This window comes from Microcaecilia unicolor, chromosome 12 (genome assembly GCF_901765095.1).
Source record: "Microcaecilia unicolor chromosome 12, aMicUni1.1, whole genome shotgun sequence".
Lineage (NCBI taxonomy): Eukaryota > Metazoa > Chordata > Amphibia > Gymnophiona > Siphonopidae > Microcaecilia > Microcaecilia unicolor.
The window spans coordinates 87777883-87802012 of record NC_044042.1 but is presented as its reverse complement, the minus strand read 5'-3'; the positions used below and the strand labels follow the sequence as shown (position 1 = coordinate 87802012).

The 24130-nt window shown below is 49.3% G+C and overlaps 1 protein-coding gene across 1 annotated transcript in view; it reads right to left on the bottom strand.

Moving 5' to 3' along the window:
* Positions 1-24130, bottom strand: part of FEZ1 (fasciculation and elongation protein zeta 1) — a 99016-nt gene that overhangs the window by 71772 nt on the left and 3114 nt on the right. The window contains 1 exon segment of the mRNA XM_030221134.1: positions 8044-8377. Coding sequence (XP_030076994.1) covers positions 8044-8345 — 302 coding nt within the window. The 5' untranslated portion in view covers positions 8346-8377.

Below are 24130 nucleotides of genomic sequence, written 5' to 3'. Positions count from 1 at the left end.
TGCTGGAAAACATTTTTCACCGTGAGAGATGTGCCCTTGCGCATGCCTGTGCTAGTTGAAAAAAATTCCTGTAGCACCAGAAATGGCATGCGCTGGGAGTGGGACCTACTGCCAGGCTCCTTCGATAGCCTGGTGGTAGATCCAAATTGACTCACGCGGTAACCATGCAGCAGGTGTCAACACGGCCATGCTGCCAATTACTGCCGGGATTGCTCCCTGTGGTAGAAGAAAGAAAAATAATTTTCTACCGTGGGATTTGGCGCATGCCAAACTCGGAATTACCACTGGGTGCATGCGCTACCTCGGCAACAGTGCCGATTTGGCACGTGCTACCTGCCTGTTAGCCCTCCCGCTGCTTTCTTAAAGGACCCCTTACTTTCTTGCCATTTTACCTTGGCTCTACTCATGGTGCTCAATGCTTCCTCTGAATGAGGAAGATTCTGCCAGGCTCTATCTGCATAACATCACCAAGATCAGCTGGAATTTTTGAAGTTATGAACTCTGTTAGACGTCTTGGTTTTGGTTTGCAGAAAGGGAAGAAGAACCACACCCTCTCCAAAAGATGTTACACGACGTGATACCCGCAAGCGAGCCTTCTCCGGAGTAGTCCCCACACTCTGGAATGCATTGCCTGAAAGACTCTGCTTAACACAAGACTATCTCTACTTCAGGAAGAAGGTGAAAGTTTGGCTGTTCAACCAGGCCTTTAATGGAAGAGGTAACTCACACACACAAGGAGTGGCTTCGGCTGCACATACTGCAGCAGGACATGTTTATCCACTCCTACCCTACTTGAGATAATATTTAACCATCTCTCTGACCTCATGTGCAACTTTCTTTAAACTAGTTACCTTATTTTCTAACTCCTCTTAATCTCTTACCTATCTATATGTTCCATCTTTGCTTATACCCTACACTGTCGATTAAAATGGTCTATTACTTATTGTGTTGACACTGCAAGTAATATACTATACATTTGACTATTTTACTGCTGTAATTGCCTATTGCTCATGCTTGATCTATTCTTACTGTACACCGCCTTGATTGAATTCCTTCAAAAAAGTGGGTTGTAAATTCCCTGTAACATAACAGATTAAGGACTTTTCCTCCAGGAACTTATCCAAACCTGTTTTAAACCTTCCTACACTAATTGTCCCCCTGGGGAAACTGAAATACTCCAATCACTAAATAGAAAATTAAATTCTTTTTCTCCTTTGTTGTCTAGTCATCTTTCTAATCATGCTTCTGCCAGTCTCTGGATTTTGCTTACCTCTGTCTTTTCTTAACTCTCTTTCCAGGGTCTCCATTTGGATTTCTTTTTTTTCCATGTCCACAATCCATCTTCCCTCTGTATTTCTATCCCCTGCCTTCCCTCTGAGTCCCTATCTCTATCCTCCCCCTGTATCCTTATCCTTTCCCATGTCCATGTCCCTCCATGTCCCTAACTTTTCCTGTTTAGCATTTCTACTCAGTATCCCTACCTTTCCCTGGTCCAGTATCTCTGCTCTCTTTCCGTCTCCCTATCTCCATCCTACCCCCATGTTCAACATCTCCCTTTTCTGTTTCCATACTTGCCCCATCTTCTCCTCTTGGTTTTCCAACATCTTCCATCATAATGTCCCTTTCCCTTTCTCTACCTCTTCCATAGCCCCCCTCATACCTGGGTCTAGAAGCTGCAGCAACGGCAGCAGAACGGGGAACAGAAAAACCACACAGGACCAACTTTGAGTGCCAATATTCACCACTTAAGTGGCTCATCAATGGGACCGCATAAAAGGCAATCTTATCTTCATACGGCAAACCATGGCCGGTTAAGTTCTGAATAATGACTTAACCGAACATGTGTTATCCAAAACCACACACATTGGATATTCTATGCCGATATCTGGATGTGGCCCAGCAATGAATATCCGTGAATAATGCCAGCGGCGGTCAGCAAAACATGCAGTACCACCAGCTGAATATTGAACCCCCGCTCCCCAATTTTGTTTTCTACAAGGGACGTCTAGAGTGGCAATTGGGCATGCTCTGTGCTAATTGGTTAGCGCAGCTTTCTCCGAGGACAAGCAGGCTGCTTGTTCTCACAACTGGGTGACGTCCGCGGCAGCCCCCACCAACCGGAAGAAGCTTCGCGGGCGGTCCGCATGCAGGGCACGCCCACCGCGCATGCGCGGCTGTCTTTCCGCCCGTGCACAACCATTCCCGCCAGTCTTGTTTTTTCCGCGCTGGAGAGAGTCGTGCGTCGCCGCTCTCTCTTGTTCAGCCCCGAAAAACCGTCGCAGAGTCCCAGTACAGAATCCACTCGGACCCAGAGTTAATGCGGCCCCAATTGCCCCATGACTCGGCGGTCGTGGATTCTGCTCTCAAGAGGGCACGGAGTTCGAGGGATACCGCCTCGGCGCCCCCGGGGCGAGAGTCTCGCACTCTGGACTCGTTTGGGAGGAAGGCCTACCAATCCTCCATGCTCGTGACCCGCATCCAGTCGTACCAGCTCTACACGAGCATCCACATGCGGAACAATGTGAAGCAACTGGCGGACCTGGTCGATAAGCTCCCGCCGGAGCAGTCCAGGCCTTATCAGGAGGTGGTCAGGCAGCTGAAGGCGTGCAGAAAGTTTCTGTCCAGGGGTATTTATGACACCTGTGACGTGGCATCTCGTGCTGCGGCCCAAGGTATAGTGATGCGCAGGCTCTCATGGCTGCGTGCCTCTGACCTGAACAACCGTACCCAGCAGAGACTGGCCGACGTCCCTTGCCGGGGGGATAATATTTTTGGTGAGAAGGTCGAGCAGCTGGTGGACCAACTGCATCAGCGGGAAACCGCCCTCGACAAGCTCTCCCACCGGGCGCCTTCAGCACCCACCTCAGCAGGTGGACGTTTTTCCCGGGCCCGGCAGGCTGTGCCCTATTCTTTTGCAAAGCGTAGGTACACCCAGCCGGCCCGAAGGCCTCGTCAGGCACAGGGACAGCCCCAGCGCGCTCGTTCTCGTCAACAGCGTGCGCCTAAGCAGCCCCCTGTGCCTCCACAGCAAAAGCCGGGGACGGGCTTTTGACTGGATCCACGGGAACATAGCCGCCCTCAAAGTGTCCGTACCGGACGATCTGCCGGTCGGAGGGAGGTTAAAATTTTTTCACCAAAGGTGGCCTCTCATAACCTCCGACCAGTGGGTTCTCCAAATAGTGCGGTGCAGATACGCCCTGAATTTGGCCTCCCTGCCTCCAAATTGTCCTCCGGGAGCTCAATCCTTAAGTAGTGCCATACTGGGAAAGACCAAAGGTCCATCTAGCCCAGCATCCTGTCACCGACAGTGGCCAATCCAGGTCAAGGGCACCTGGCACGCTCCCCAAACGTAAAAACATTCCAGACAAGTTATACCTAAAAATGCAGGTACTTGCAGAGGAACTCTCCGCCCTTCTCAGCGCCAATGCAGTCGAGCCCGTACCACCCGGGCAGGAAGGGCAGGGATTCTATTCCAGGTACTTCCTTGTGGAAGGGAAAACAGGGGGGATGCGTCCCATCCTAGACCTGAGAGGCCTGAACAAATTCCTGGTCAAAGAAATGTTCAGGATGCTTTCCTTGGGCACCCTTCTGCCAATGATTCAGAAAAACGATTGGCTATGTTCCCTGGATTTAAAGGACGCATACACTCACATCCCGATACTGCCAGCTCACAGACAGTATCTCAGATTCCGCCTGGGCGCACGGCATTTTCAGTATTGTGTGCTGCCCTTTGGGCTCGCCTCTGCCCCACGAGTGTTTACAAAGTGCCTCGTGGTGGTAGCGGCGTACCTACGCAAGCTGGGAGTGCACGTGTTCCCATATCTCGACGATTGGCTGGTCAAGAACACCTCGGAGGCGGGAGCCCTCCGGTCCATGCAGTGCACTATTCAACTTCTGGAGCTGCTGGGGTTTGTGATAAATTACCCAAAGTCCCATCTCCAGCCAACAGTCTCTGGAATTCATAGGAGCTCTGCTGAATACCCAGACGGCTCAGGCCTTCCTTCCCGAAGCGAGGGCCCACAACCTCCTGTCCCTCGCTTCGCAGACCAGAGCATCTCAGCAGGTCACAGCTCGGCAGATGTTGAGACTTCTGGGTCATATGGCCTCCACAGTTCATGTGACTCCCATGGCCCATCTTCACATGAGATCTGCTCAATGGACCCTAGCTTCCCAGTGGTTTCAAGCCACCGGGAATCTAGAAGATGTCATCCGCCTCTCCACCAGTTGCCGCACTTCACTGCTCTGGTGGACCATTCGGACCAATTTGACCCTGGGACGTCCATTCCAAATTCCGCAGCCCACGAAAGTGCTGACGACGGATGCATCTCGCCTGGGGTGGGGAGCTCATGTCGATGGGCTTCACATCCAGGGTCTGTGGTCCCTCCAGGAAAAGGATCTGCAGATCAACCTCCTGGAGCTCCGAGCGATCTGGAACGCACTGAAGGCTTTCAGAGATCGGCTGTCCTACCAAATTATCCAAATTCGGACAGACAATCAGGTTGCAATGTATTACACCAACAAGCAGGGGGGCACCGGATCTCGCCCCTTGTGTCAGGAAGCCGTCGGGATGTGGCGTTGGGCTTGCCAGTTCGGCATGCTCCTCCAAGCCACATACCTGGCAGGTGTAAACAACAGTCTGGCCGACAGACTGAGCAGAGTCATGCAACCGCACGAGTGGTCGCTCCATTCCAGAGTGGTACGCAAGATCTTCCGAGAGTGGGGCACCCCCTCGGTGGACCTTTTCGCCTCTCATACCAACCACAAGCTGCCTCTGTTCTGTTCCAGACTACAGGCACACGGCAGGCTAGCATCGGATGCCTTTCTCCTCCATTGGGGGACCGGCCTCCTGTATGCTTATCCTCCCATACCTTTGGTGGGGAAGACCTTACTGAAGCTCAAGCAAGACCACGGCACCATGATTCTGATAGCGCCCTTTTGGCCCCGTCAGATCTGGTTCCCTCTTCTTCTGGAGTTGTCCTCAGAAGAACCGTGGAGATTGGAGTGTTTTCCGACTCTCATTTCGCAGAACGACGGAGCGTTGCTGCACCCCAACCTTCAGTCCCTGGCTCTCACGGCCTGGATGTTGAGGGCGTAGACTTCACTGCGTTGGGTCTGTCTGAGGGTGACTCCCGTGTCTTGCTTGCCTCTAGGAAGGATTCCACTAAAAAGAGTTACTTTTTCAAGTGGAGGAGGTTTGTCGTTTGGTGTGAGAGCAAGGCCCTAGAACCTCGTTCTTGCCCTGCACAGAACCTGCTTGAATACCTTCTGCACTTATCAGAGTCTGGCCTAAAGACCAACTCAGTAAGGAATCACCTTAGTGCGATTAGTGCTTACCATTATCGTGTGGAAGGTAAAGCCATCTCTGGAGAGCCTTTAGTCGTTCGATTCATGAGAGGCTTGCTTCTGTCAAAGCCCCCTATCAAGCCTCCTACAGTGTCATGGGATCTCAACGTCGTCCTCACCCAGCTGATGAAACCTCCTTTTGAGCCACTGAATACCTGCCATCTGAAGTACTTGACCTGGAAGGTCATTTTCTTGGTGGCAGTTACTTCAGCTCGTAGGGTCAGTGAGCTTCAAGCCCTGGTAGCTCATGCTCCATATACCAAATTTCATCACAACAGAGTAGTGCTCCGCACCCACCCAAAGTTCCTGCCGAAGGTGGTGTCGGAGTTCCATCTTAACCAGTCAATTGTCTTACCAACATTCTTCCCCAGGCCGCATACCCGCCCTGCTGAACGTCAGTTGCACACATTGGACTGTAAGAGAGCATTGGCCTTCTACTTGGAGCGGACACAGCCCCAAAGACAGTCCGCCCAATTGTTTGTTTCTTTCGACCCTAACAGGCTAGGGGTCGCTGTCGGGAAATGCACCATCTCCAATTGGCTAGCAGATTGCATTTCCTTCACTTACGCCCAGGCTGGGCTGGCTCTTGAGGGTCATGTCACGGCTCATAGTGTTAGAGCCATGGCAGCGTCAGTGGCCCACTTGAAGTCAGCCACTATTGAAGAGATCTGCAAGGCTGCGACGTGGTCATCTGTCCACACATTCACATCACATTACTGCCTCCAGCAGGATACCCGACGCGACAGTCGGTTCGGGCAGTCGGTGCTGCAGAATCTGTTTGGGGTTTAAATCCAACTCCACCCTCCAGGACCCGAAATTATTCTGGTCAGGCTGCACTCTCAGTTAGTTGTTCTTCGTAGGTCAATTTCTGTTATACCCTCGCCGTTGAGAGGTTCCATTGACCTGGGTTCTTGTTTTGAGTGAGCCTGAGAGCTAGGGATACCCCAGTCGTGAGAACAAGCTTGTCCTCGGAGAAAGTGAATGATACATACCTGTAGCAGGTGTTCTCCGAGGACAGCAGGCTGATTGTTCTCACCTACCCTCCCTCCTCCCCTTTGGAGTTGCATTTTCATCTTTTGCTTGTCATTCAACTGACGGGAACGGTCGCGCACGGGTGGGAAGACGGCCGCACATGCGCGGTGGGCGTGCCCTGCGTGCTGACCGCCCGCGAAGCTTCTTCCGGTTGGTGGGGGCTGCCGCGGACGTCACCCAGTCGTGAGAACAATCAGCCTGCTGTCCTCAGAGAACACCTGCTACAGGTATGTATCATTCACTATATTGTTGCATGGTTAACTGATTAGTGTGCGCTTACTGCGTGAGCCCTTACCGCTTACATAACGGGTGGTGGTAAGGGCTCACGCGTTAATCTGTTTTAATGGCCATTAATACAAAAAATATGAAATTTGGCCATTTTATATATTTTTGTTTCTGAGGCAAGCATCTTTTCAAAATCTCTCTATACCTTCCTTATCAGTGCATTCAATTTGACTTATCTTCATTTGGATCCTTCATCCATTTTTGGAAAGATTTGCTTTCAGCTGTATATATATATATATATATATACAGTGCACATCGGATAAGCGCATGCTCTGTTCAACTGCATGCCGTACTTCGGTCCCGTTTTTGGCACCATCAATTTCTATAGGGACAAACTTCGGTTTAGCACACCACTGATAAGTGCAAGATTCGCTTATATGCATGGTTTAAGAACGCTCCTCTGCAGGAAAGACTCCGCATAAGCGCACGCACGGAATATGGAAGCCGACTGGCATGTGACAAAGGGGCGGTAAATTTGAAATCTCGTTGGTTAACTGCCACAGGCAGAATAAACGAAAGAATGTTGTTAGAGTGTACACTGGAGTCGTCGTCGTCGCGCAACTGTAAGACTTGAACACTGGCTGAACGAATAGAAGTTCTTAAAAAATTAGAAAACAAACAAAGGGGTTGGCGGGGGGGGGGGGGGGGGGGGCAGGGCCAAATCTACGGGGGCTCATGCCCCCGTGGGCCCACTTAGCTACGCCCTGCTATACACTCTTCTACAAGGGCTCGTGTACGTGGTTCAACATGAAAATGCAAGGGGGCAGACACCTGGGTGGAGCATGCATAGGTGTGACTCCTGCTTACGTGCAGGTAACTTGTAGAATACTATAAATCAGTGTTTTCCAAGTCCAGTCCTCAGGGCCGCTGAAGGGGAGGAGCGGGGGGAGGGGGGAATTCCTCCGGGACTGGCCTCCAAGGGTGGCCTGGTGTTGTGGTCTCTCTCTCTCTCCTGCTCCTGACGGGACCTGGGTGATCGTGTCCCGACAGGAGCAGGAGACAGAAAACTCCAGTGCCAGGCCCCCATTGAAAGCTGGGGAGGAGCAGACACATGGCTTCAGGCCGGGGCCTCTGGTTTGGCTGGCAGGGGTCCCTAGGCAGAGCAGACAACGTGGTGGAGTGAAGAGCAGTGCTGGAGGAATACTCCTTTGCTGGCGGGGCCTGGGGATTCTGTAAGGTATGTGCATGTGTGAGTCTGCCATGTATGTGCCTACGTGTAAAATTCATACTAGGCAAGAGACGTGTCATCAGGATTTGAACCCTGGCTTTCCTGTTTCCTTCCTAGCCCATTGCTCTTACCGGTAGTCCATGCTTCCTGACAGAATTACAGTCCAGCGCTGTAACCTTTCAGCTGATTTTTCTCTTTAGCCCTGCTGTACTCACCGTTCTTCCTGCAGATGCTCCTCCTCCTCCTGGATCTGCCTCTGATCCTTCACTGGGGCCAGGTTTTCAGTCTTGGCATTGTAGTTTCGAAAGCAAACTGTCAGCTTTTCATCAAACTCATTCACTAGGTCCTCCATGGATTTGAAACTAATGATCTCAGAGCTGAAGTTCTCCAGCTCAGAGAGGGAGGGGTCCTCCAGGTGCCGCAGTGAGGTCCTGTATACACTGCCCAATTTTTCCTCCCACGAAGGTTTCAGGTCCTCAAACTCTTCATCCAGGCTGACCAATGGGGCTTCCATCATGGGAGAGATGGGAGGTATTAGGGACAAGGTACCTTGGAAATATGGGGAAACAGACAGTTAATGCTCTCTTTCTGTACACTGAACCCTTTTTCAACAGTATTCAGAAATATATAACAGCAGAGAAAAGATACTGCAGTGAAAGGAAAGGTAAAGAAAAAAAAACATCATTTTCCCAAGCTGAACGGCCAACATTTCCCTCCCACTAAGTTGTCAGGTAAGCAGGCCCAGCACTTGTCTAAGGAGACCATCTTGGATGGGACTGGGTGGTTTTCAGCATTGAAAGTGGTGAAGCAGTACATTGGGGAGATGATTGCCCTAAATGACCAGCCTTGCAGGTGGTTGAGAACACAAGGTTCAAGAGGTTACTGTTATCTCTTAGTCCCCAATTACCAAGTGCTCTCCAGCATTAGTAGGTGGGTGATCCTCGGTCTATACCATCGGAGCCATGTCTGGCTGCAGAGCAGCCCAAGGAAGAGGTAGTAATGTGCATTTCACCAGCCACATCTGGATTGGTCAGAATGCTACCAGAGGCGTAGCCAGACCCGGTATTTCGGATAGGCCCAGAAGTAAATTGGATGGGCCCTTCCACATGCACATGCTCTCTCCTCCCCCCCCCCCCCCCAGCCACACCACATCACAAATATCTTCCTGGCAGTGGCGTAGCTATGTGGGGCCAGGGGGGCCTGGGCCCCTGTAGATTTGGCCCTGGACCCCCTGCTGACGACCTTCTCGATCCCCCCTACCGCCGTCGCCTGCCTTTGCTGGCGGGGGACCCCAACCCCTGCCAGCTGAGGTCCTCTTCTTCCCGCAAAAGGTTTGGACGTCAGAAACAGAAGGAAGCCTTTTGCGGGAAGAAGAGGACCTCGGCTGGCGGGGGTTGGGGTCCCCCGCCAGCAAAGGTAGGCGATGGTGGGTTGGCGGTGGGAGGGGTTGGGGGGTCGAGAGGGTCGTTGGTGGGGGGGGGGGCAAAGTTGGTGGTAGCAGCGGGGTCGGCAATGTTGGGGGGGGGCTAAAATGTGCCCCCTCACCTCGGGCTCTGGACCCCCCTCCCGCCGAAGTCTGGCTACGCCCCTGCTTCCTGGAGATATTTTGTAAGAACACAGAGGTTTTTTCACCTACCCCACATCTTCTCCATCTCCTCTGCTGTGTCCCACCATCTGCGCTCCGGTCTCTGAGCTTCGTCCCTCCCCAATGTCAGTACAGGTGTCCTTGGTGCCTGCAGCTATTCATTCTCACTACTTGCGCCAGCCCCACAGGCCTCCATCTGCTGTGTCCCACCCTTGCTAACGTCATTGCCTGGAGGAACATGGCAGATAGAAGCCTACGGGGGCCAGTGCAAGCAGCGAGAATAAATCGCTGCAGGCGCCAAGGACGACTGTACTGACACTGGGGTTCAGAGACTGGAATGCAGATGCCGGGATGCTGTGGAGGAGAGGGGGGAAGAGAGCAGTGTGGCACTGCAGTTGGGTGTGCCCCTGAGCCAAGAATGCTACGTATTCCTCTTCCTGATGGTACCTGGATGAGGCATGTTGTAGGTAACGTGGGGGAGCATCAGGAGGAGAGTATAGTTGGGGTCTGCTACACATCCAGGTGACTGATAATGATAGGTAAACCTGGGCCCATATCTTAGCATAATATGGGGAATGATGGAGGAGTGGGGTGGGGCAGGGAGCTCGCAGCTAGGCTAAAGGGAGAGAACTGGGTTTCTTAACTATTTTGTGACAGATGGCATAAGGAATATGGTTAAGACAGTAATGGAAGGGGCAGAGGCGTAGCCAGACAACAGATTTTGGGTGGGCCTAGGTAAGAAGTGGGTGGGCACCAAATGTTCTCCCCACCCCCACCAAAAACATATCTCAGCTGACAGGAAAATGCTTCTTTCCACCTTGGCAGTCTGCAGCAGGCATGCGCTGAAATCTGAGCATGCGCAGGCGCCAGTATTGTGGAGAGTAGAATTCTGTTACTATCAGGGGAAAGTCTTCAGCTGACAGAGCTTGAGATCTCCGCCAGCTACCACTAAACATGTGCTACTGTTGGATGGGCCTGCGCCCTAAATGGGTGGGCCCTGGCCCACCCAGGCCCACCTGTGGCTACGCCACTGGGAAGGGGGCTTTAATGGTATCCAATCCTTTGCACACTTTCTGCTCCTGGTAGTAAGAAGCTCCCTGGCCCTGGAGAGGAAGAAAAGTGTTAGCCATGTACTGATGCTACTGATTGAAAGTTTTGAAAAATAGGTTATTTCCAATGGAGTGTGAAAGGTGAACATGAGCTGCATGAGAAGCAGGAGGCTGAAGGGGCACCTGTGCAACAGCTGATTCAAGATGTTGGTAGATGGTGAATTCCACCTGTTTGATACTAGAGAGGTTAGTGAAGCAAGAGACGGCTCTTCATCACATGTCCCTGGAGACAAAGATTGATATGGAAAGCCCCCTGCCCCTTGTGGTGTCAGAATTGGACTGCTGGAGCAGCGATCTCCTCAGCTAGGATTTGGGCATCCTTATCCCTTGAAGAAGCCCCATGGCGAAATGCGTCCATCGGGTGTGGATGCCTGCCTAAGACGCTGCATGCAGTTTTGCCTAGCCAGCTAAGTTGCTTTTTTCTTTTTTATGTTTAAATCTGTTTATTGACTTAACATACAGAATAGAATGCTTTTATCATCTTTCAGTCAATAACAGCACATCAATAACAGAACTAATATAACAGACAACTGTCGGTGTTCCTTCCGACGTCAAATAGTTTTTCGGTTTTCTCCCCAGGCAACCCCCCCCCCCTTCCCTCCCCACCCCCTCAAGAAACATTTATCCATACTGTATTACAACATGGGATATAGACACTGTTAAACTTACATATAATTAATTTACCCTACAAGCCCCATACCTTGTCTTCCCACCCTTCCCTCCCTCCCCCTCCCCCCAAGCCACCAATGATGAATAAGACAAAAAAAAAAAAAAAAAACTTCAAAGGCGATTCAAAATGAAACTGCGAGCCTTGGCTGACAGAGTTTGAATATACTGCTCCCAAATCTTCAGAAACGCTTTCCGTCTTCTAGGAGAGCATCCCACCAACCTACGTTCCTGCATCATCAGCTCATGTATGCGGTTCCGCCAGTGCCAATAGTCCGGCGGTTCCTCCTGCATCCACGCCTCCATAATAAGCTTTTTCCCTATAATTCCCGCCTTTCGAATGAACTGCCGAGCCCCCCCCTTATGCTGCCCAAAGACTTCATGTCTATCAAGCAGAAATCCCTCTGGGGAAGAGAGAACACCTCCCTGTAACACTGATTCCAAATACTTGATTATATCCCCCCAATAACATCTTATTTTTGGGCACTCCTAGAGCGAGTGAAACCATGTGCTCTCTCCCAGTCCACATTTCGCACAAGTCGGATCTTGGACACCCCCAAATCGGAACACCTGACATTTGGTCATGTATGCTCTATATGTGATTCTGAATTGACATTCACGCAATGTCGCATTACCTGACAGCGTGGGAATTCGTGCAATTAATTTCTGAAAATCAAGGCTCAAATTAGGTCGTTGCAAATCTTGGGCCCAGCGTTTCAGTATGTTCCCTGTGTCCCTCCCCCCACTTTGTTCCCCCAAAGCTCTCTGGAGGCCCGAAACCGAGAGGTGCTCCCCAGGTACTGATCGAAAAAAGGCTCTAAGGCGCCGTCCATGTCCACCCCCCAACTTCCCAGGCTCCAGTGATCTAACATAATGTGCAAGTTGGCAATGCGCAAACATGGAACTATTCTCTATTCCTACCCCCAAAGCCCCCAACTCCAGCATCTGGCCTCTAGATCCCAAAACATGTTCTAGTCTTGTGATTCCCATTGCAGCCCACCTACGGAACACTATATTTTCCATCCCTGGTTTGAAACTCAGATTGCCCTGAATGGGTAACAGGTCAGAAATATCCACTGCTAAACCCCAACTTTGAACTAAGTCCCGCCACGCCTCTCTCAATGGACTCAACAGTACACTGCTCCCCATCGGACTCGGTAACACTTTCTTTGGACACTGTAACAGGTAGTATAAATGGTATGGTTTAAAATACTCCTGTTCTAACCTTCGGTGCGTGAAGTCTTGCCTGTCCATGAACCAGTCCCCTAAGTGCCTTAGTAAGCAGGCTTGGTTATAGCGACGTATATCTGGAAGTCCCATCCCCCCCTCTCTCCAGGGCCCCATCAACAACTTTAACGGCAGCTTAGGCTTTGAAGCACTCCATATAAATTTCCTTATCCCCCTATTTATCAGATTTAGATCTTTGCCCCTCAACCGCAGTGGGAGGGTCTGCAACACGTAAAGCCACCGCGGGAATTCCACCATCTTATACAGATGTACCCTCCCATGCAAATTAAGTGGCAAGACCTTCCATGTTTTCAATTGCTCTTTCTGTGCCTCTAATCTTCTACTGATATTTAACTGGTAAACTGCTGTGGTACGCATGGGGATCTGCACCCCTAAATACTTAAGAGATTCTGAAGCCCACTTCAGAGGGAACGCCTGCCCCCACAAGCCCCTCACCCGTGGATTTCCCGTTAAAGCCTGGGATTTAGAGTAATTGATTTTTAGACCTGCAAAGTCTCCGTATTCCTGGAACAGCTCTAGCAGCGCATCTAAAGATTGTTTAGGTTGAGTAATATGCACTAAAATGTCATCCGCGAAAGCGGAGACTCTGAATGAGAAAGACCCCCATGTTATGCCCCCAATTTCTGGATGCATCTCAATTTCCCTAATCAGTGGGTCTAAAGCCAGTACAAACAGCAGGGGAGACAGAGGGCACCCCTGCCGTGTGCCACGGCGTATGGGAAACAAGCCCGACTGTTCCCCATTTATCCACATAAAGGCCTGCGGGTTCCTGTATAACGCCCCCACCGCTCTCCTAAAGAAACCCTCTATCCCCATCTGCTTCATCACGGCAAACATAAAACTCCAGACTACTCTATCAAATGCCTTCTCAGCATCGAAGCTGACTAGCAGTGAAGGCTCTGCTCTCCTCTCTACGGTCTCTAATGATGCTAGGAGTGCTCTAATGTTTTTTGTTACTGACCTTCCTTTCACAAATCCCACCTGCGGGGTTGCTATCAATGTGGGGAGCACCCTTGCTAACCGATTTGCCAGGATCTTCGCATATAGCTTTATATCACAATTAAGTAGAGAAATCGGCCTATAAGACTCAACACTTGACTCCTCTTTACCAGGTTTTAATAGCACTATCACCTTCGCCAAATTCAACGCATCTGGCATTTCTCCTGTGGTAGCCATATTATTATATAGCCTCAGCAGTGGAGGTATAACTTGCTCCTGTAACAGTTTATAAAACGCCATACTGAACCCATCTGGCCCTGGAGCTTTATGTAGTTGACTCTGCTGCATTGCCACCAGTAATTCCCCCTCCTCTATTTGGCTATTAAGTGCTTCCCTCTGCGCCTCCGTTACCCTTGGCAGAACCTGATTCCTCAGATAGACCTCACTATCTTCCATAACCTCCACCGGATCCTTATACAGGTCTTCAAAATAGTCCCGAAAGCGCTCCAATATATGTGATGTTTCCCGGAGGAGCCTGCCCCCTCGGTCCCTGATTTGTAAGATCTTCACCGGGCTTCTAGTTCCCTGGATTAACCTCCCCATCAAGGCTCCCGCTTTATTCCCATACATAAAGAGTTGGTGTTTATAAAACATGTGTGATTTCTGTGCCCTCCGATGAAGAAGCTCATTTAATTGTCTCTGGGTTGTTAACAATTCCTTTTTGTTTTCTGCCGAAATTACCTTCCCAAATCGCTTCCTCTGTTTACAGACTTCTTTTTCAAGGCGAAGAATTTCCTTATCCCTAACCTTGCGTGCTCGGGCTCTATATGCAATGACCTCCCCCCTCATTACTGCTTTTGCTGTTTCCCAGTATAGACTTGCTTGTTCTATATGAGCACTATTGTTAGTAGCAAAGTCCAGCCATTTTTCACCCATGTGTGCCTTAAAGTTCGGATCATGATAAAGATCCACCGGGAATCTCCAGCCGCCCCCCCCCCCCTTCTCCCCTCTCCCTGCAGTTGGATCTGCACCCAAATTATGGAGTGATCTGAAATTTCGCACACATCTATCTCCGCCGCGGGAACCTTGGGAAACAGTTCTTGTGATATTAGAAAATAATCTATGCGAGACTGTGACAGATGTGCCCTTGATACACGCGTATAATTCCTTTGTGTTGGGTGAAGCACCCTCTACACATCAATCAAATTTAAAGTATCACTAAGGAAGGCCAGCCCCCCCCGGGATTGACCCCTGCTCTGTCCCGAGGGGCTGCTCTTGTCAACACTGGGATCATATACCATATTGAAATCCCCTCCTAGTATGATGTTACCCCCTTGGTAGGGGCTCAGCAGTTCAATCAGCGAGGCTATGAATTTGGGGTCATATACATTAGGCGCATATATATTGCAGAAAATATAAGTATTTCTACCCCTCTCCACCTCCACCAACACAATCCTGCCCTCTGTACTTCTTTTAACTGTCTTTATGCCAACCTGTAGGCCCTTATGGAACAGCATCAATACCCCCCCTTTTTTCCCCACCGCCGGTGACCCCTCTGCTATTTCTACCCAGCCTTTCTTAAATTTGTTATGTTCCACCGTCGTTAAATGTGTTTCCTGCAGGAATGCCACATCCACCTGATGCCTCCGCAGGGCCTGTAGTACTTTAGTGCGCTTTATAGGCGAGGAGATACCCCCCACATTCCAAGAGATTAACTTGAGAGCACCTTACTCTTCATTTTTGCAGTGATACTCCCCGGTAAATGTGTACCTAAATGTGGGATCCACTCCCCAGCCCCTGAATGGACCCCCTCTTTTCCAATGCTCAACCAGGCAATAACAAAAAGAAAAAATAAAGAAAACAATAGTAATAAAAACACAAACCCCCAAGAATATAAACACAAAGGGACGCCCCCCCATCCCCCTCCCTCCCTCCCCCAACCCCCCCATTTCCTACAAATCGTTCTCACAAGAGAACCAGTCATGCCTCCGCTCCGCCCCTGCCTAACCAGCGCCCACCTATGTCTTATACTTAGTAAACCCACATCCCAATGAATATAACTTCACTTAACCTTAACATCAGTGATCTAACTCTACAAACTAACATTTTACTCCTTTTTTAACAAACCCCCCACCTCTGCTCACCCCTCTCAGACCTATAGCCCACCCTGTGGTGAAGCTGAATACCTCTCCTTAGTGAACTTTATTTTAGTCTTTTATGTCCTTGTCCACTTCTGCGTCTGAAAATTCAGGCATATGATGGTAATCAAATAATATCATATGCTAGCTCAAAAAGGCTGATGCCCTTTCTGGTCTCCGTCTGTGTTTCTCCTGCCGCTGTCCTTCTCAGGTTTGCTGCGGACTGCCTGCCCTTGCTCCCGTCTGTCCCGCCTCTGCGCTCCTGCCCATACGGTTTACAAATTGTTGGGCTTCCTCACACGATGTGAAGTAATGCTGTCTGCCTTCATGCAGGATTCTTAATTTAGCAGGGAACATCAGGGCGAAGCGCACTTTCCTGTCGTACAACAGCTTGCAGATCTCCGTAAACTGCCTGCGCTGGGCTGCTACTGCGGCCGAAAAGTCTTGAAAGCATAAAATCGTGCGTGACTCATACTGCACCTTGCCCTTCAAGCGCCATTCTCGTAAGATTTCCTGCTTATGCTTGTAATTCAATATTTTGCATATTACCACTCTTGGATTTTCAGTCTCCTGCCTTGTTCGCCTCAGTCTGTGGGCCCTCTCAATTTGTAGGCCATTTTCCAGCCGTTTAAGGTTTAAAACTTTAGGGATCCAAGACTCTAAGAAGTCCCTCAGGTCCACCTCGCGAACCGCTTCTGGGAGACCAACAAGACGGAGGTTGTTTCTTCGCGACCTGTTCTCTAGGTCTTCAACTTTTGCACTCAGCTCATCCAATTTTCCCTGCATGGCTTTTTGGCGGCTTTCATATTGCAAGCATGTCCGATAGCCGCTGTTGAAATACCGCCAAGTCTGCGTGCAGTCCTTCAAATTTGCCATCGAGCTGCTCTATTTGATCTGAAATTTTTTGTAATTTCCTGTCCACCGATGCTTCGAGGAGAGCAGAGACCTCCGCCGCTACTTCAGCAGCCCAAGCCGAACTCACCGATTCTCCCGCGGGGCCGGCCTCCGCCATCTTGCCTTCGCCCACGCGGCTCCGCGCTCCCGCTTTGCGACTTGATTTTGTGGTCATATCCAAATTTTTCCCCTGTTCCCGAGCCAGCCACTCTCGCTGATCTTCCGCTACCGATTACGGCTCTTGTGGGCTATTTTCGCTAGCTGATATCGGCGCTGCAGGCCAGATGTTAAAACGGGGCCTCGGAGCTGTCGGATGCGGCGTCCTTCCTTCAGCCAAGCATCACGTGACCACCTGCTTTTTTCTTTTTTTAATACTGCAATTTAGTGGAGTGTTTTGAGCTTGCAACTGTGTTATTTAAGCACACTTAAGCAAATTTAAAAACAATTAGTAATGCTATCAAATTCACACATAGGTTGGATCGGGGAGGGGGGGGGGGGGGTCAGACCAATGATTAAAGAATTTGTACCGTGACGTCCAAGATTGGAAGAATTCCAGCAATTTTGCTGTGTGCCACGTTTTTCTGAGGTCTTTTCCCCCTGTTTTTCCACTTTTTTTCTTGCTGAACCTATATTGTTAATAGGCTCGTTTCTGGACTATTGTGGTACACAGGCTTGAAGCGAGCCCCCCCCCCCCCCTTGATCTTTGTTACCATCAGAATTGTACACAAATAATTCAGATCATAGAAGTCCTGAAGTCTTTCAAGGAGCCATAGAGGAACTGAGTTCAAGAAGAGCCTCACATCATCACATTAGCAAATATTCTGAAAGCAAAGTACAGGGCTTTTGGCACTGAGAGGGATTACTTAAGATCACAAGGAAAACCATGCTGAGTCAGGTAAAGGTCCATTGAACCCAGCATCCTGCTCTATCAACGACCAATCCAGATCACAAATACCTCAACGATCTCAAACCCTAGATCTACAGAGTAATTCTCATAACTTATTTCCATGGATAGGGAATAGTTCTATCCACACCAAAAACAAGTTTCACAGAAAGTGCAAAGATAATGAAAAATTGAGAATGAAAATTTAACAATAGAAAAAATTTTTTTAGAGGAAAAAAGAACCCCATCAGAGATAAATAGTTGAAATCTCTAGAAAGGGTAATCACTTCATAGGCTAAAAAAAACCCCATCTTAACACAGTGATCAAAATTGCAAAACTTAACAACTTAACGTAATGCTGAGACTTATCTTATTTCATTGACAATTATGCTGGCCTCCAACCGACGGTGGCCAACGCGGCAAACGGACCAAAGGTAAAGCTCGGCAGCATTCAACTTACTCACATACCCAATGTCACTGGATATGCTGTCGAACTTTAGTTTACCTTTGGTCCATTTGCTCTGATGAAGCTATCTAAAGAAACACGCTGGCAGCTGTTGGTGGGACCAACATAATTTTCACTGGAATAAGGTCACAGTACTGAGTTAAGTTTTGCAAATGGACCAAAGGTAAAGCTGAATACTGGTAGCAACTGAGTAACTCCCAGCTCTGCCCTGACTCCTCCCTGGGCTGTCTCAGCACCAACGGGCAATGTACGAAAGTATGACTTAGCCACTTCATTATACGTTCATTATCACTAACTTCCTGTCAATTTTAGGATAGATTTTAAATTACTTATTCTTGCACATAGGGCCAGATTCTATATAAGGCACCTAAAAAAATCTGCAAGTAAACAAGTATTCTATAAGCGGTGCCTAGATTTAGGCATGGTATAAAGAATATGCTTAGTTGGTATCCCAATGAAAACATGGGCCATATTCTATAACTACATGCATAAATTTGGGCATGCCCACTTCCCTGCCCATAGCCATGCCCCTTTTGAACTGCGTGCATTAGAATTTAGGCACAGTTCATTATAGAATACGCTTAGCAAGTTGTGCGCGTAAATTCTAGTTATTGTCAATTAGTGCTCATTATTGCTTGTTAAGTGCTTTTATCAATGTTGATTAGCTTGTTAAGCCAATTAAGTTACGCACATTGTTACAGAATACACCTGGATTCAGTGGCGTAGCAAGGGCGGGGCGGTGGGGGCGCTGCACCCCGGGTGCACGCTGATGGAAGGTGCAGAGAGCAGCCGCGCGCCTATCGGCCCCGCTGGTTCCCTGCTCCCTCTGTCCTAGAACAGGTTACTTCCTGTTCCGGGGCAGAGGGAGCAGGGAGCCAGCGGAGCCGACAGGCGCGGGGCTGCTCTCTGCACCCTCCATCAGCCAAGAATGCACCCGGGGTGGGGGGGGGGGGCTTGATACACTGGGGGGTGGGTGTCGTGCAGCACCTTGGGGGAATGGACACCACTGCACCTAGGGGGGGGGGGATGCATAGCGGCGATCTGCCCCGGGTAGGATCGTCACTGCCTGGATTTCACCATGGATCTCTAGGTGTGTTATATATAATCCAGCAGATAAGGCATTTTGGGCCAGTTTATATAAATTGCACTTGAAATTCAACATTGGAAAAAAATCAGTGCTAAGCACGGTTCCATAAAGGGCATGAGCCAGTGCCCTAACTTTGAGTGTCAGACTCATTATTCTATAACTCTGTGTGCAATTTTTAGAAATGCCCCTGATCTGCCCATGTCCCTCCAATACCACACCTCCTTTGAGATACGCACTTATGGGAGTTGGGCATAGTAACATAGTAACATAGTAGATGACGGCAGAAAAATACCTGCATGGTCCATCCAGTCTGCCCAAGACAAACTCATATTTGTATACCTTACCTTGAATTTGTACCTGTCCTTTTCAGGGCACAGACCGTATAAGTCTGCCCAGCAGTATTTCCCGCCTCCCAACCACCAGTTCCGCCTCCCATCATCGGCTCTGGTACAGACCGTATAAGTCTGCCCTCCCCTATCCTAGCCTCCCAACCACCAACCCCTCTTCCCCTCACCTGCTCCGCCACCCAATTTCAGCTAAACTTCTGAGGATCCATTCCTTATGCACAGGATTCCTTTATGCATATCCCACGCATGTTTGAACTTCGTTACCGTTTTCATCTCAACCACCTCCCGCGGGAGGGCATTCCAAGCGTCCACCACCCTCTCCGTGAAAAAATACTTCCTGACATCTTTCCTGAGTCTGCCCCCCTTCAATCTCATTTCATGTCCTCTTGTTCTACCGCCTTCCCATCTCCGGAAAAGATTAGTTTGCGGATTAATACCTTTCAAATATTTGAACGTCTGTATCATATCACCCCTGTTCCTCCTTTCCTCCAGGGTATACATGTTCAGGTCAGCAAGTCTCTCTTCATACGTCTTGGAACGCAAATCCCATACCATCCTCGTAGCTTTTCTTTGCACCGTTTCCATTTTTTTAACATCCTTCGCAAGATACGGCCTCCAAAACTGAACACAATACTCCAGGTGGGGCCTCACCAACGTCTTATACAGGGGTATTAAAACCTCCTTTCTTCTGCTGGTCACTCCTCTCTCTATACAGCCTAGCAATCTTCTAGCTACGGCCACCGCCTTGTCGCACTGTTTCGTCGCCTTCAGGTCCTCAGATACTATCACCCCAAGATCCCTCTCCCCGTCCGTGCCTATCAGACTCTCCCCGCCTAACACATACGTCTCCCTTGGATTTCTACTCCCTAAGTGCATCACTTTGCATTTCTTCGCATTGAATTTTAATTGCCATATGTTAGATCATTCTTCTAGCTTCTTCAGATCTTTTTTCATGTTTTCCACTCCCTCCGGGGTGTCCACTCTGTTGGAAATCTTGGTGTCATCCGCAAAAAGGCAAACTTTACCTTGTAACCCTTCGGCAATGTCACTCACAAATATATTGAACAGAATCGGCCCCAGCACCGATCCCTGAGGCACTCCACTACTCACCTTTCCCTCCTCCGAGCGAACTCCATTCACCACCACCCTTTGGCGTCTGCCCGTCAACCAGTTCCTAATCCAGTTCACCACTTCGGGTCCTATCTTCAGCCCGTCTAGTTTATTTAAGAGCCTCCTGTGGGGAACCGTGTCAAAAGCCTTGCTGAAATCTAAGTAGATTACGTCCATAGCACGTCCTTGATTTAATTCTCCTGTCACCCAGTCAAAGAATTCAATGAGATTCATTTGGCACGATTTCCCTTTGGTGAAGCCATGTTGTCTCGGATCTTGCAACTTATTGGCTTCCAGGAAATTCACTATCCTTTCCTTGAGTATGGCTTCCATTACTTTTCCAATAACCGAAGTGAAGCTTACCGGCCTGTAGTTTCCAGCTTCTTCCCTATCCCCACTTTTGTGAAGAGGGACCACCTCCACCGTTCTCCAATCCCTCGGAACCTCTCCCGTCTCCAAGGATTTATTAAAAAAGTCTTTAAGAGGACCCGCCAGAACCTCTCTGAGCTCCCTCAGTATTCTGGGGTGGATCCCGTCCGGTCCCATGGCTTTGTCAACCTTTAGCTTTCCAAGTTGTTGATACACACTCTCTTCCGTGAACGGTGCTCTATCCAGTGTTTATAGAATAGTGCGCAAATTCTAATTGGTGCAATTAAAATCTTTTGGTGGCAAATTATTGACATTGGTTGGTTTGCTATCCAATTGATTAGCACGGACATCTTGGTAGTGTGCCCAAATCTCGGTGCCATATATAGAATCTGGGGGATTTAGATCAAGTACCTGCATATTTAGTAATCTCCTATACCCCAGATATAATTCTGTGCTAATTAAGTGATCAATGCATGGCTGTTCCATCAGGATGGGAGATACCTGAGAGTGCATTTTAGGGGGGCTGGTCCCTACCCTAAGAAACAGGCTTCCAAGATCAATTTGAGCTGAAGCCTCTTTAAAAAGATTTAAAGCAGCATTAAAAACACATTTCTTCCCAATGTCGTTTGGTCAAGATATCCCGGGATTGTAGATCACAGATTTGAAGCTTTACTGTAAAAATGAATAATCTTTATGTAGGATTTATAGAATGTGGGCATTGGGGGATTGAATAGCCATATTGGGTCAGACCAATGATCCATCTAGCCCAGTATCCTGCTTCTAGCAGTGGTCAATCCAGGTCACAAGTATCTGGCGGAAACCCAGTTAGTAGCACCATTCCATGCTACCAGTCCCAGGGCAAGCAGTGGCTTCACCATGTCTATTTCAATAGCCGATTATGGACTTTTCCTCCAGGAACTTGTCCAAACCTTTTTTAAACCCAGGTATGCTAACCGCCATTACCACACCCTCCAGCAGCAAGTTCCAGGACTTAACTTTCCTTTGAGTGAAAAAAATATTTCCTCCTATTTGTTTTAAAAGTATTTCCATGTAACTTCATTGAGTGCCCCCTGGTTTTTATACTTTTTGAATGAGTAAAAAATCGATTCACTGATTCATGGGTCATGGTTTGAAGTGGTATAGGGTGCATAAGGCTATTTAAGGTTGTATTCTCTTTGGAAGGTGTGAATGGCTAGGTATGTCCTGTTACTGGAGTTCTTTTTCCAATAAGCATTGTATTTTATGTTAATTGCTTTGACCTGCTTGGCTAAGTGGTATATCAAATACTACTAAAACATAAACGTATTTAGCAGCACTAGCCAGGAATAAGCCACTGAAAATCCTGCAGGTCAGTGCTAGCGAGTAGAAACCTCCCCCACCCAATAAACTATTGATGAATATTGTCCCCCCCCCCTTGCTGAACTTCTAACTCCTTCTCAGAGCCTCCTTTCCATTTTCTAGTTCTCTGTCCTCCAGTCTTTCAGCTCTTCCCTTACATCTGTATCTGACATTGATCTTTCCCCTCACCCCCCTCATATTCTCAGTGCCCCAGTACTTCCTCCCAAGTTGTTCTCTCCACCAGTTTCCTGGTATCTGGTTTCCGTTTCCCCAACATCCACTCAATTTGTGGCTGCCTTTACCTTGCACTGACTGTCATCCCCCAGCATCCCCTCTTACTTTCACCTCTCACTACCATTTTATTTCACTCATCCAGGTTTGTAGTCTCCCATCCAGGGGCGTATCTGGACTCCGGCGGTAGGGGGGGCCGGGGCCAGAGCCAGAGGGAGGGGGCACATTTTAGCCCCCCCCCCCCTGCCGCCGCTGAGCCCCCACCGCCGAGCCCCCACCGCCACCAATGACTCTCTCCACCCCCCTCCCGCCGCCAACCCTCCCCCGCTGCCGTACTTACTTTTGCTGGCGGGGGACCCCAACCCCCGCCAGCCGAGGTCTGCTCCCACCTGCCGCTGCCGTAAAAACTTCTTCTTCAGCCGGCGGGGGACCCCAAACCCCCGCCAGCCGCCCCGCGGTGTTTAAAATTCATCTTCGGCCTCCGTGGCCGTGCTGCTGTGATAGGCGCTGTTGAAATCCACTTCGGAGTCTGACGTCGCAGCACGTACAACGACGTCAGACTCCGAAGTGGATTTCAACAGCGCCTATCACAGCAGCACGGCCACGGAGGCCGAAGATGAATTTTAAACACCGCGGGGCGGCTGGCGGGGGTTTGGGTCCCCCGCCAGCAAAAGTAAGAACGGCAGCGGGGGAGGGTTGATGGCGGTAGGGGGGTCCAGGGCAAAATCTGCGTGGGCCCAGGCCCCTGAGGCCCCACGCAGATACGCCCCTGCTCCCATCCCTTCCAATCTGACTTTCTCACCCTCAGCTATCCCATCATGCTCCTTCCATCATCCCTTCTGATTCACTTTTACCTCTTTCTGCTCCTCTCCAGTACCCTCTTTGGGTCTCTCTCATTCATTCTCCCTCATTATTCTATCTTCTTGTCTCTCTCACTCAGAATGAGGTTGTTTTAGAAAGCTTGCATTCGAGCTGTGTGCCGATGGCTTCTAATGCAAGCTGTACACACTATTTTTGTTCCTTAATGCAGGAAATCAATGGTGTGCAAATTACTGACATGTTAAAAAGTGTGCACTGTCAGAAAAAAACAGCACTCCCAGCCACAATAGTAAACAGCCATTTGCTATTGAAAAGCAAAACAATGTCTCCTTTTTTGTCAGTGCATAAGTGGTGATTAGGTAATGCACTGACAAGACAGAAAAAATAAAGTCCGCTGCATCTCTCTGGGTCGTCTCCACCCCCATCCTCACCCCAAATCCCTGGTAGTCTAGTGGATCCCCTCCCAGTCAGGTTTTCATGACACCCACCATGAATATTTATGGAGGCAATGCATGCAAATCTAACTCATGAATATTCATGGCGAATATCCTGAAAACCTGACAGGCTAGGGTTCCCCCAGGGACAGGTTTGGGAACCATTGGTCTAGTGGAACCCTACCCCTGACCCCAGAGACAACCTCTGGACCCTCTGATAGTAAAAAAAAAAAAAAAAAAAAGAAAACCAATGCAATGGTTCTCAACCCAGTTCTCGGGCCACACCTAACATAAGCACATAAGCACCGCCACGCTAGGAAAAGACCAAAGGTCCATCAAGCCCAGCACTCTGTCTCTGACAGCGGCCAATCCAGGCCCCAAGAACCTGGCAAAAACCCCAAAATGTAATAACCATCAATGGACTTTTCCTTCAGGAATCTGTCCAGACCAATTGTGTTTTCAGGATTCCCACAATAAAATATGCATGACATCAATTTGCATACATAGTAACATAGTAGATGACGGCAGAAAAAGACCTGCACGGTCCATCCAGTCTGCCCAACAAGACAAACTCATATGTGCTAGTTTTTGTGTATACCCTACCTTGATTTGTAACTGTCATTTTCAGGGCACAGACCA